The sequence below is a fragment of the Apostichopus japonicus genome, chromosome 11 (assembly GCF_037975245.1).
Source record: "Apostichopus japonicus isolate 1M-3 chromosome 11, ASM3797524v1, whole genome shotgun sequence".
Classification (NCBI taxonomy): Eukaryota; Metazoa; Echinodermata; class Holothuroidea; order Aspidochirotida; family Stichopodidae; genus Apostichopus; species Apostichopus japonicus.
Window position 1 is genome coordinate 11,581,565 of NC_092571.1, and position 14,115 is coordinate 11,595,679.

Here is a 14,115-nt window from a genome sequence, read left to right on the forward strand (position 1 = left end):
CCCCCATCCCCCCTCCCCCCACCCCATTTGTGATCATGTAAATTACTCACTCCGTGGAGGCATTCTTCAAAATTTCTTTGTACGAGACGATGAAGTCGTGATACCTCTCGTACTGCTCCTCGGTGCTAAGGATGACGGTCGGATCTTCACCTATCGGCCTACCAAACCAAACCTGCAACATTTGAAGAAAATCCAAAAGCAAAAATCCTTGCAATGACTGTGTATTAAAGGCATTGAAGACTCGCCACAAACCGTGTGCGGCCATCTGCAAAAGTTAACTTTCCGTTGCTTGCAAGTGATGTTTTGTTCGTGTCGACAAAATGCAGACAGTACAGTAATGAAACGTGATACCTTGTTATCTTTAGCTGGACCTGAGATGTGCTGTGGGTATTGACTGCAGCTGTATGTACTGACTATACACTAGTGTCTAATTACCGATGGTAGCAAGCTGTGTGTGTATATTTTCTGCGATCGGTGGTGGTGTCTAACACTTCTGTTACACCTCAAACTAGGTCAGATTACCGGCATTAGACGTTTCTTTTTGCACGAGTCTTCACACTCTTTAATGAACAGACCCATTAGAAAACAACTTAATTTAAAAATGGCAATTCTAAACAAATATCTTTTCCATGAATTTCCAATCAAAAATCAAACCGCAACATTGTACATACAAAATCCTACAAACGATATCTTTTGAGTACCTGCTATTTCTACAGTACTATGTAACAATTCATGGAGAGTACAGAGCTTTGGACATGTATGGGAAATGAAGTCAAAATGTATTCTTCTTTCTGTGGCCACCTCAGAAATAACAGATTGTTGAGCAGCATGCAATAACAGTTAAGTGAGTATATATCTACCCCTAGCTGATTTGCTACAAACTCAAATAATGGTCACTGAATGGTTTACTGGCAATCTCAGAGCAAATTTCCTTCATTGCAATATTCACTACCTGTCCATAATATTCCCCCCCCCCCTTTTAATAATGGATACTTCCATTCAGTTTTCTCACAATAGAGCATTTTTATGATATAATATAGCCTTGTATCAATTAAGGTGTAAAATAGCACTGATCTTTTTAACTTTCAGATAAATCTTGGGGCAAATTTGTCTATGTTTAACCATGGAGGTAAAAACAGTTTTTACCTCCATGGTTTAACTAGTCGTGCAGGCCGATCCATACAAAAGATTAAAATCTGCATGCATACCAGTATACTGGCCCCTCAAGGTGACTTAACAAGGACAAATTTGAAGGCACACACAAGCAATTAACACAAATTATTTTGTAGCTTGTTTATTATATATAGAGGTTTGCAGACCTTTACCTCCTGGTCCCGTTCAAGCCATAGGGGAGTGATAGAGGGTGCAAGAGTGGGGTTGGCTAGTGGGATTTATAAATTATAACTACCACCCCAGCCCTAGCCTAGCCCCTCCCTCGATTCACCTCAATTTCCAGGTACGTATTGTACAATAAAGCAATGACAATTATACAGACGTCATTAGCATATAGTATCGCTACCTGCAAGAAGAATCTTGCTCCATTTCAGAGATAGAATTGTTTAAAAGCTGTGCCTGGGAGTCATTTTATGTTGTGATATATTGTAACGCAAGGCTCTAAAACCTTTTACTTTGTTCACATGCATGGGATATAACCAGCTCGTCATGCTGGCAAACAAAATTGTGTAGGCATAAAAATGTGTTGCCATTAGTTACGCTGGGGTGAGTGATTCTGGGGTGTTACTAAAACGAATGACAATTGCGTTACACATAACGAATGACAATATGTTGTAAACACTAAAAAATTGCGTTGACTAAAACGAATGACAGTAATGACAGCACAGACATTTGCTTCAACCGGATATCACAGTTCAGACTTCGTGGGTATATTAAAGCCACGCAAACCGACTGGACGCAAAGTGCGTGGCTTACGTGAATTAGTAAAGTACGGACAAGAAGATACAAACGCACCTTATAGTAAGCGAAATTGTACGTCTGATTTTAAAAGACCTTATAGTAAGCGAAATTGTACGTCTGATTTTAAAAGTAAATTTAACGTCATTTTTCCGATATTAATTGTTAGAAACTAACAATACTATCATCTTGAAACGGCTTCAGTTATCTTTTTATATAAATATGCAGAGGTAAATGTCGAAAGCACAACACGCATTCTCACAAAAAACTTTCCCTGTGGTTTCTATCCGTAAATTACACCAAAACCCTGCAACCACGTAACATGCGATTTTCCTCAAATCATTTTTGCGCAGAAAACCAATAACCGCATTTACTCCACCCACTCATTCTATCTCCACTCACCACTGTCCTTCGTTGTCCTTCGTTGTCATTCGTTGTCATTCGTTGTCATTCGCTGTCATTCGCTGTCATTAGCGAATGATATTTAACCCTGTACAAAGTCAATTGTCATTCGGTCATTCGCTGTCATTCGTTTTAGTTTGTCCCTGATTCTGCACTGACGAAAACAGCGCTTACTTACAAAGTTACGCTGGCACGATGCAGGGTTGCCTTGGCATAAATTTATGCTTCCATAATTAGTATCACTAAGAAAATTATATCGTGATGTAAGGAAAGAAACAAAATCCAAAATATATCCGTATGCACTTCATGTACGAGCTTACCATATGCCATTCGTGAATTCCACAGAAGTTGCTTTGCCAATAATTTGCATTAATAATTATAGGGTATACAAAAGTGTAGAAATATCGCCACACGAACAGCAACTTATTTATACCCCTCAACGTGATACAAAAAGAATCATCCCATACGTAAATGTAATACATTTTAAGGTGGTACACATTTTTTCCCCTTTCAACAAAAAGAATGAGTGCACTTCATTTTGGCTGTCCTTTACTTTTTTTATAGTAATAAAGTGTACTACGCCTACTCAGTATGAGTACATTCTGCACTGACGAAGTGCATGCACTTACAATAAGTGCATGCACTTACAATAAGTGCATGCACTTACAATAACAATAATAATATGAGAGAGAGCCACATAATCTTTACACCATTCGGCATTCCATGGTATAACCCTTCAGTAGAGCGCTACTAGACTTCATGTGTAATACAAGCACTTATTGTACATGTATGTACAATGGCAATACAATGATGAATAATGTACATTAATTGCTACCCAAGGTAACACAATGTAACATTATGAGGCAATTAGGCCTCTGCATGGTATATATTCTGAATAAATCAACAGCCGTGCTCATTGTTATTCATTCTGATGGAATATGCATACTCAGTACAAGGAATTCATATTCCTTAAAGCTGTAATGTGACACAACTTGATACTCAGATCCAACCCCCCAAAAACAGGTGAGCTTTGATTATATATAGTGTGTAAAAGAAAGTTGGCCTGATGTTTCGATCCTAGCAGGATCTTCCTCAGAGGCTATATGACAAGTAACAGTAACAGAAGGGACAAAAACACGCACAGAATACAGACAGGTTAATGAGCACGGTGAACACAATGACATACATGTAAGGGGATTAGTAGACAAGGGATGGAGATCGATCGAGAAGAAAGCAACAGGGGAAGAGAAGAGGTAGGATATAGTGGAGGGACAAAGGGAGAATTCATATTCCTTAAAGCTGTAATGTGACATGACTTGATACTTGATAATTGATTATAAATACGATTTTACATACACGTGGTACGTAATTGCAAGTACTTTGTATGTAACTCAGAGCTAGTACTTTTCGTTGGGATAAAACTACTGGACAACAAACAATGATCAGCTGCATTAAAGGGCTCTCAACTTTATAGATGCAGTTGCTTTTACTTTACCTCACTTCGAATAAATTTAGAGGTCTTCTTCTCAATGTCCATATCTGGGTCCACATACCAGTAAAACGTCTCCGAGGACATCGCTTTGTGAAGTGTCCCGTTGATGTCTGCAAGCTCCGAGCCCAGCCCGTTAAAGAGAATCTTTGAAAAAAAAGGTGGAACGGAAGAGGTTTTAGTGTTAAAGCTTGAGAGGATTCAAAAGTCACGTACGAAATCAAATATCCTATTTCAATTTTACATTACTGCTGAAATTACTGCCATATACAGTGGCCGATTAACCTAGTAGCAAAAGTAGCATATATGCTACGAGCCCCAGATTTTCAAGGGCCCCTCGCTAAATGCTTGCGAGCTATCAATTCAGATTCAGTGACTCTACACTTGCTCTATAGTACTATACTGCCTTTAACTTTTATGAACGACTGGGTGTTTAGGTTAGTGATCTTAGCCGGTTATCACCATGGAGCGGGGTAAATTATATTAATACAGTCATAAATGGGAGTGTGGTGTCTATGTGATACATATACGAGTGCAGTATACTGAACTGTTTAGAAATGATCTTGCTTCTCATGTTGGCACCAAAGAAGACCTTGCACATGGAGTTAATTACTGTTTTACCATTTGATACCTGCAGACAATTCTTTAGAATCTTGTTTTCCAAGTAAAATGCCTTGAGCATGTATTTGTCAGCCCAGAATGCTCATTTTCAAACTTGAAAGGATTATTAAAACTGAACAAAGGAGCACGGCAAAAGGTATTGAACAATCTCACTCTAATGAGCAATGAACATCAACTACTTTTGCATGAAATAAACATTTTCTATATTATCAACAAATCTGCAAATGTGCTCATGCAATTATAACATATGCTACAGGCCCTGCACTAACTAATTAATCCAGCCCTGGACAATAGTCTTGGCCCCAGTCATTTGATCTAATTGCTAAGAATTCCTTAAAACTTTCCATAATTACTTTTCTGGGGATTCCAGATTCCAGATTTTTCGAAGACCATGAGGAGTACGTGTTTCCATTTCGAAACTTCCAAGTATAACATCTATCAAAGTTCTGTTAATAAAATGCAACTTACAAGAAATTGCATAATTATTCCACAAATTTTACCCAGCTGTCCTGTTTATACTGCATTTAGTTTTTATTTGTCATAACCATTCATAGTATGAAAACTCACCTCAGAATCTACTAGGGATGGAAAAAAATAGGTCATCAGAGAATTGATAGGGACACAATAGTGGACAGGCTTCAGAGAGGAGTCCTTTACCGAATTTCGGGTTCGTTCGCAAAATTCCCGGAAAGAAGGATGCTCCATTATCCTCATCTCTATGTCGTGAATTTCCTTGAGTCTGTCCGCCGTAAAGATGTTTGCACCGTGCGGTTTGGCGAGGTACACCAGCTGCATATTCCAACGGGCCGATCGGAGTTGCGGCGAATCGGGTGACCTCTTTGCCCTCCAGTTACCTTGACTTTCTTTCCGAATATCATAATCCACTTTCTTTCTGAAGGAACTTGCCTGTTTCCATGACGACGTATCACGACCCTGCAAACGAGTGAGGGTGCTCAGAGTGTTTCCGATGTCCCTTTCGACTCGAGTGCTGACATTTTCCAACCGGTCCACGAGAGCGCGTTGGAATAGATCGTTCCTCATCGTCGAGATGTGATTCGGAATCTGAAACGAATCCAAAGATCTGTCGAAATACGGCTGCGGCTCGACGACAAAAACGGCGATCACCCCGACGGCCACGGAAGTGGCGATGGTGATAAATATCAGAGCGATGCCTACGGCTGGATACGATACAATTCTCCCTAAAATCACCCAAAATTTAGACAGATTCTTCATATTGCTATCAGCAATCTGGATCAAGTTGGTCAAATCATCGGCATCATAATCGAAGTGCTCCATGTCTTCGCTAATGCTTTCTGCACTGCTTGTAGAACTGTTACCAAAAGTAGTGGTCTCTAGGGGTAAATGTTGCCCATGGCAACCATTCTCCTTTCTGCCACTCTTTGACAATGTGTACGGCAGGTTAGCTGAATCATGGCTATTAGGCTCGTGATGCTCGTCGCATGGTATATCCATATTTGTACTGTCACACATATATTGATATGTCGTTTGTGGAAATTTTGTTCACATGTATTATTCAAGAAGTTTTATAAATTGTCAACAAGCACAATATATAATTCTCCCCACATCACATAGCAGTCAGAATGTCGTAGCAATGGTGTAATATTTTTTCCAAATTTTCTTCACTTCGAGTACGTATATAGTATTCGATCCAAGCTAGCAAAGCTTTCAAAGGAGTTTCCAGTAAGAGGGATGTCACCTTGCTATCGGAATCTATAAGAGCAAGTTAGAAAACATTTTTGTGTGTTAAATTGTTAATTGTAGAGAACGCTGTGTGTGAAATTCAATTTCAAAGCTTCCATGCATTGTACACTGCTAACTGCTGTAGTATGTGGTGGAAATGATTGCAGTGTATAGCATTCAGAGCTTTATCACAATGTTTCCTCCTGAAGTCAAAATTCAGTACAAAACACAATCCATACAGGTAATTGTAGGAAGATTGTGAAAATATTCAATTAATTCAGCTAACTCTCACATTTGTTAATTCCAAAATATATTGAAATTAAGTTGAGGGGTGTCTGTGTGGGAGTCGGGGGAAGGGGGGGGGTGGGTGGAGGGTGCTAGAACCTCCAAGAAAGTACTTTTGATTCCTTAAAGGACAACTGTATATGTTCACTTGTAACAAACCGTTCAAATCCAACAAACCCACAGTTCAGGATTAGGATCTTCAAAACATCATCATTCAAAGTGACTTTGACTAGTGTATTTGTACTTGATTACGCAGACAGCTCAGCTGTGTCGATTCAATTGTTATTGCATAGTTTGGCTGGTATACTGAATATCATATTCATTCAACATAGTTTATATTTTAATATTTTTCAAGTTGGAGGTTGTTGATTTATATTGTGTTATGTGAAGCTTATATTTTCAAAAACGAAGAGATACTAGCTCATTAAAAATAGCACAGACAAGAATACCATCACTATTTAGTTTGTCATCACAACAAATGTAGAGCGCTCTGTCAGTGTCATAGTTGTAGTGGCCTTATATTTTCTAAGCCTTTATTTTCACAGCATATTTATCACTCTTTTTTATTTTCTTACTGGTATGCCCATGTGAACCTTACATAATAAAAAAAAATTTTATGTTTCTGTTTTTGTTTAGTTTCATTTTCTAGAAAAGGGTGATGCGATTTCCACATCTAACTAATTTGAGGGTGAAAGTTTCAACAGTTCAATTTGGTGGCTAGAGTGCTTGTGAGTCAAAACACTCCACAGGGGGGACAGTACAGTCACTGGGTGGGCTCTAGTTACGGTGGTGCCTGGTATAGGGCATTCCCCCACCCCCACCCCCCAACCTGGCTAAAGTAAAGCTTGCTCTCCATCTCTATTTTCTTGTTCTGTTTCTTTATTTTATTTTTTTTTTTTTGCTTCTTCCAACTGTTGAAAGGTAATTGCAATTCTGTATTTATGCCTACCCTATTAAATTTTATCCAGTTTCATATACTTTTCGGTTTCCCCCATAATTTTTTCCTACCTGAAAAGGAACAGGATTGCATCACCTACACATCTGCACCTACATAGTCACTTTTGAATCTGCATCCAAGAGCTCCCTCAAGTCTATAATTGTGCTAAATTCAGAGTACATGATGGGCTTCCAACTTCAGGCATTAATTAAATTGACAAAATGCCAGTGAATTTTACTGTTTGCCAACAGCGGAAAATTTGCTGCCAATTAGTGTCTGCCAATTTTCTGCCAGTATAACATTTAGAACTGAAGCACATAGTAAGTTGATTAACAATCATCGGTGAATCAATTATATCCATACCTACCTAAAACACATAAGTCCTTTATTACTGCTTATTAACAGCAAATATAATTTGGACTGCTCTCAAAAGCCCAAAGTACAGTAATTAACTGCGATGTGAGTTGTTATTCAAGAAAATGCCAAAACTTGGAGAAAATATTATATTAGCAAGTATTGTTTTCGTCAAATTGTTTATTATATTGTTTATTTATTTTATGATTTTGCTTTGACTACTTCATTTCTTTTATTTTATTACTCTGTGTGTGTATATATGTTATATTTGTACTTCTTTAAGAATTTACTTTAGTCCCATGTAAAAGTGCTTTGAGGTATAACAGGGAAAAACACCCATTAAACCCCTGACCATGACCAACTTAAATTATATATATTGTGGCATCAATTTCTCTTTGTGTTCACTTAAAACCTCTGTCACTAAATTAATGGAGCTCTGTGGAATACCTATATAGCTACAGTACAATGCCCTTGACAGATACAATAAGTGTTTGCTACATGCATGCATGGGTCAGTGATCATCTGTTAATAACCTGTTGATGTCACTCAATACCATGCCATATCAAAATAGACCTTTGACGCTAGGAGCTTCACAGCACAGTCTTTTGGCACATATACAGACTGAGAGTGTTAACATGTGCATCTATAAAACTGATACTGTTAAAGTGGAACTTATTTTTTTGATTCATCCAAACAACCTACCACTCACACACATAGGCGTAGGAGCCTTATTTGATTTGGGGGGGGGGGGCTGTAACGACTTGCCCAAAAAATATAACCAACAATTTTTGCGCGCCCCGCGCGCGCTCGACATGTTAAATGTGCATATCATATAGGCATTCATCAGACATTACATCACATGCCAATAACATACAATCATTTTCCGTGTTATTACCCTTCCACATTGGTTATAATTATTGGGGAAGTAGTTACAACAATGATGATCATAATAATATAAGTTTAACCATTGAAAAGCACATTGCATATTATTTTTCTTTCAGTAGGTGCCCGAAAAATTCTCAGCATATTGCGAAATTTCACACAAAAAATTGGTTGGGGGATGCAGCCCCCTCAGCCCCCCCCCACTCCCCCGCCTCCTACGCCTATGCTCACACATTCCAACCCCCCCCATTTATCCCCTTTCCCACAAGAATTCTGCATACAGGCTGAGAATGTTAAGACATGTATCAATAAGTTATGCTATTACTGTACAAGCTGCTACTAACACATTCCAACGCCCCCCCCCCAATCCCTCCCTATTTTTTTGTTATTTAATCACAACCTACTTATACTGTACAAAACAACACTACATCAAAGCATACACTCATATGAATTATAGGTTAAGATAAAAAGTAAGTTTCAAATGTCATATTCTCTCAACTTATAAATCAGATATACTTTGAGTGAAGTATGTGCTGTCATGAAGTTTTCAGATTGTCTATGATTAATATGACAAAAAACCTCTGGACTAGTCTTTTAAGTTATTGAGTGCAGCTGTTCATCTTATATAAAGTATTTACACAGGTATAATGAAAAAATCAAGTATATTTCAACAGACCATTTCTACGGTAATTAATTTGGATATATATACCAAAAAGCATAAGGAAAATATTGGATCAAAATTGCAGAGGAATGAGTACTGCATCCCTTTAATTTTCTTTTATGTATGTATGTATGTATGTATATGTGATCTTCCCGCAAGCAGGAACTCGCGAAAGAAGTCATGGAGGCTTGTAGACTCGCAAGCTGACCGAAGCCAATCTCTCGGCACACATCCATTTAACGTCCATGTCGGGAAGTTGTTATTGAACAACACCCTTGCCAGACGACACACATTGCTGTCGGCGGGGAATCGAACCGGGGATCTCATGACTGGGAGACGCCGGCGTTAACCACTAGGCTATACACTCCGCCTTGACTGACTGAATGACTGAAGAACCTAAGTAATGCCTTTAATGACTGAAGAACCTAAGTAAACCATTATATCTTAAAGACTGGAAAAATGTTCATGTTAATTATTTTATTAAACTACTCCTTACATTTTGCTATTTTCTGTGGGTTTTTCATCATTTTAACTTACAAGTTTTGTGGATTTAAAGAGTCTATTCAATATGCATACAAAATTGCCAGGTAGGCACATAAGATAAGATTCTGCTATGTTAAAATGATGCACAGGTTTATTTCTCTACAAATGACACCTAATTCTACACTTCCCACATCTTTTGTCAGTTTCTAAAGGAAGTACCTTATTAAACCTGTTACGTCATAAGATGCATATGCCATCCAGATTTGTAGGCCTGTACTGTACATGCACTGACTATGTCTCAAGATGACCACCAGAAAATAAAAATGTAACTTTGTGAGAAGGTGGACCAATTATCACAATGAATTTTATGTCCCTTTTTCAAGCATTCTTATCGTCTGATCTGAATTTCATAATAGTTTGAAGGTATGCTGTATTGGCCCCAAATATGCTAGAAATTCAAATATGGTCACCTTTGGTCAAAATGCTTTAAAGTCTGTTTTATTACAACTTTCGAGGAAATATTCCTCACTGGGACATTCCGTCATCTTGTGTGTTCCTTAAAAATGTCTTAGAACAATTGAGAGAGTAAAGACCTCCAGCTAGGAAAGTACTTTTTGAAAACTTCTAGTAATTATAGCGTGCTATAATTTGAGGCCTATACAGACTATATAGCTTTAACCGTACTGCAGATCTAGTAACATATGTTTACAATATCATTAGATGACTAGATACACAAAGTGTAGACCTATGTGGTCAAAATGTTATATAAACTTACATAACATTAACATGTTACACAACCTCAGAAAAACATACCTGTGTGCTGTGTTAGTTATGACTTAAATTATCAGCATGCAGAGCTAGCTTATTACAAGTTACTAATTGTCATCAATACTGCGCTGCTCAATTTCAGCGAGATATAAATTGCAAAAAGCGTCTGAAATTCAATTTTTGTACCGTTCGGCATAAGCCTCCATGTTAGTCTTCGACATTCAAGAGCATTTTATTAATTTGAGATAAACAATTATGTCAATTATGACCAATATGTTATAATGTGGATTGTTACAGTACAATTCATGATTAAATTTGAAAATGAGTAACCATACATTGTATGGCTTTCTAATATATTATGATAATATTAAGGGGAAGTAATGATGACGATTAAAACTCAGTCTGTGTGCCACCTCCAGTCATGCATCCTTCCCCCATTAAGTCTGCTTATAAATAAAATGCATCAGTTCCTACTTTTATTAATGCAGCATAACATCCTGTAATACTAGTATTTTCTTTTACAACATTTGACTTACTGGTATTTTTATGGTTTATACAGTCATACCCTTCGTTTCAGAAACTGCAATTCTATTCAACACAGGTTCTAACACAGATGTCAATAAATTTGCAGGGTATATGAGACTTAGAATAACAACTCACCTAGTAACATGCAGCACCAAACGCTTGGTAGACCTATAACCGTATGACAATAAGCCTAAGTGAGGCCTAAGCGTCCCTGGTCGAACGATTTAGTCAGGATTGGTTAATGTATTGTTCTCTTAAGTTTAGTAATAAACGCGGTCATTATTACCTCACTAAGGTCTAAACTGTCTAATTATTGTTGCCTGTGGTCAACCATACAGAGCCAATTGAAAATAATAAAACTGAACTTGACATAAAAGTTCAGGGTTATACTTACGAAAATAGTAATATTCTAAAAACGTGACTATAGTATTGAATTAATCCGTCATTCACACGCTAAACAGCGTAATACATATAGTCTGATGACATCGATGCTAACAAACAAAAAAGCAAACACAAACCTTGTCGTCGGGGATTTCAATATTATGACATCAGAAATCATACAGAAAAATTATTATCAGTGTTCCTTGATTTGTACTAAAAAAAAGAAAAACTTAATTAAAATGTTCTCCATACCAACCTTGGCCGATGGTCGGTTCCCCATTATTATTGATTCACAGTGTATATGTGCGTGTGGGTGTGAAATTTACGATCTTTTGTTAGTTCACAAGTTTTTTTTTTGGCAAACAAACATTCCTAGAGGCGGGGCTTTAGAAGACAATTGTTTGTATGCGCTACACCATTGGTCAATATGCTTCAAGTGATTGACAGTAGGTAAAAACTTTGAGATAGTCCCCGCCCACTGTCTGGAATCCTTTGAGCGATGTCCCGTGCATACAAATTGGAAGGTGAATAAAATACTTACCACTTTATTGTTGATTTATGAAATGCTCGACAAAAGAGTTAGTTCCAACGCAGATGGTTTCTTATGGTAGATGATCCTCCATCACCCTGTGCATGGCATCAATTGAGAAACACAGGCCATTTACTGAGGTTAAATATTGCTTTTAATTCTACCGGAAGACAAAGGAAATTACTGATATAAGTCGGTACCGGTATAAACTTACGTGTGCTCTTAACCGCATCATGTTTGCACTGTCCCGGATGTGACAAAATACTTACTACGGTACAAGTATGTTTTTGTAAGTGGTAATCATTGCATAACGACATGGAAAACATATATATTTATGCATGGATCAATCTGCTAATCTTTTCAAGTTACTAATCAATTTTAAGGAATATTACGATGACAAAGCAGAAAATATAACACTCACCTTAAAGTCAAAATGACTGAGATGAAAATCCCATCCCAATATCTTCAGACTTTACTCGACATTTGAGACTTCCAGGCGTTGGTCACATTCTAAGTGGTCCAGTGATGTTATAACGGTAGATGTTCTTCAAAAACTTTACTTGCCAATTACAGTATTTTGTTGGTTTATCCTTAATATTGACACATTTGAAATGTTTGCATGCATGTGCGCAAAGTATTCAAAATTAAATGTACGCAGACATTTCTTTTCGGTCAGGGTTGTATCTGAATGGAATGCCCTTCCACAGTCTGCCATTGATACTAGCAGTATAAATCAGTTCAAGGGACTTTTGGACACACATCTGCAATGTAGGGGAGTTACAGAGCTGTGCTCTCTCTCCCTTCTTCATCCCACACTACATCTGTCTAGTGATGAGGCGTGGGATACAGGTGAATAACTGCCATTTTCTTTTTAGTTAGAATTTCATAAAAATTAAATTATTTCGCGGAAATATTATCTCCTCTTTGGGTAAATGAGTGAAAAAATAATTTTTCTTCATCAAAGAGGCACACTTTATTAGCCAGCAGGGCACATTTGCTATTTTGGAAAAAAATGGAGGCATGTGCCCCCAGTGCCCCCCCCCCCGGCTCCTACCCCCTGCTTAGGACGCAAACTTAATGACTGGCACAGGGCCCCCCAGAGAGGTAAATCCCTCAAGCAACAGGAAATGAAATGTGTACCAAAAATGTTATGTTATGAGGCAAAGCGTCCGTAAGGGATGAGAATGGGGACCCTTCCTCCTAAAAACTAAGGTAAGCAAAGGAATCAAAACCGTGCGCTTTCCTAAGAAACTATTGGTATCGGCTATCTATCGACTTGGTTAATTCATTTATGTTTAACCGGTTCACTGCATGTTCATTCTTTGGACTGTTTACCGGTTATAGAAAACGTGCAGTTTGTTTGACCTGTCTGCTTTTTGTCAGCGAACGTCCATGTTTTGAAATTTTCCTTCATTGGCAGTCTCTTTTCTGTTTCTGGTGTACGGTTTTGGCAGACTGCATATGAATATCATGCAGTTTAGATATAACCTAGCCGTACCCACAGCCAGTGGTGGAGCATCCATACAGTCAGAGGGGGCGGATGCCCCCCATGACGGACTCAAGTGGACTGCTGGCGCCCTTTTCAGCTTTTTACCACTTTTTACTTATTCGCGAATATTTACTTTTTTATTGCGCTCTCATCTACCTATTGACATTTGTCACATTTTGTTGGCGATGACACCTATTTATTCTTCGTTTATCTGCAAATTAGCAAGGCCAGGAAAGGGTCATTTCCGGCGATCTAGGAAGTATCTTTAAGTAGTAAATTATGTACGCTCCGCGCCAACCTGTGGTGGCGCTCCGCGTAGACAGTGTCGAAAGCGCCCCTACAGACCATCCTCGCCCCCCTTGACCAATACCCCTAGCTCCGCCACTGCCCACAGCTACACTAAATCAGCAGTCGAGTATTGTAACACCACATTAATTGGAGGGAAAAAATCAACGAAAAACACCAAGTAAACCACAATATGTCACATTTTTGGCACTTTTGATTGCTATGTTGTTACATTTGTGTATTCAACAAACTGTAATCATTTAAATGTCAATGCATTGATAACCCATGGAATGAAAACGCTCACGTGTGGCCAAAACGGAAGGTCGCTCCAGTTTCAATTGGCCGTGATTCAACATTTTACTATATAAGACAAAATATGAAAGTTCTTTCAAGTTTTTACTGCGGAAATATG

The 14,115-nt window shown here is 38.1% G+C and overlaps 1 protein-coding gene across 6 annotated transcripts in view; it reads right to left on the reverse strand.

Annotated features, from left to right (window-relative positions):
- Positions 1 to 12,033, reverse strand: part of LOC139975974 (protein dispatched homolog 3-like) — a 32,500-nt gene extending 20,467 nt beyond the window's left edge. For 2 of the 6 annotated variants that reach the window (XM_071984299.1, XM_071984294.1), the window contains exons 1-4: positions 11,538 to 11,672; positions 4,991 to 6,154; positions 3,809 to 3,949; positions 51 to 172 (exon numbers count right to left, since the gene is read on the reverse strand). In XM_071984299.1, coding sequence (XP_071840400.1) covers positions 51 to 172; positions 3,809 to 3,949; positions 4,991 to 5,914 — 1,187 coding nt within the window. In that variant the 5' untranslated portion in view covers positions 5,915 to 6,154; positions 11,538 to 11,672. Of the gene's footprint in view, positions 1 to 50; positions 173 to 3,808; positions 3,950 to 4,990; positions 6,155 to 11,154; positions 11,365 to 11,413; positions 11,736 to 11,941 lie in introns of those variants that run through there. The other 4 variants (XM_071984297.1, XM_071984295.1, XM_071984296.1 and 1 more) reach the window with 4 other exon arrangements.
- Positions 12,034 to 14,115: the final 2,082 nt, after the last annotated feature.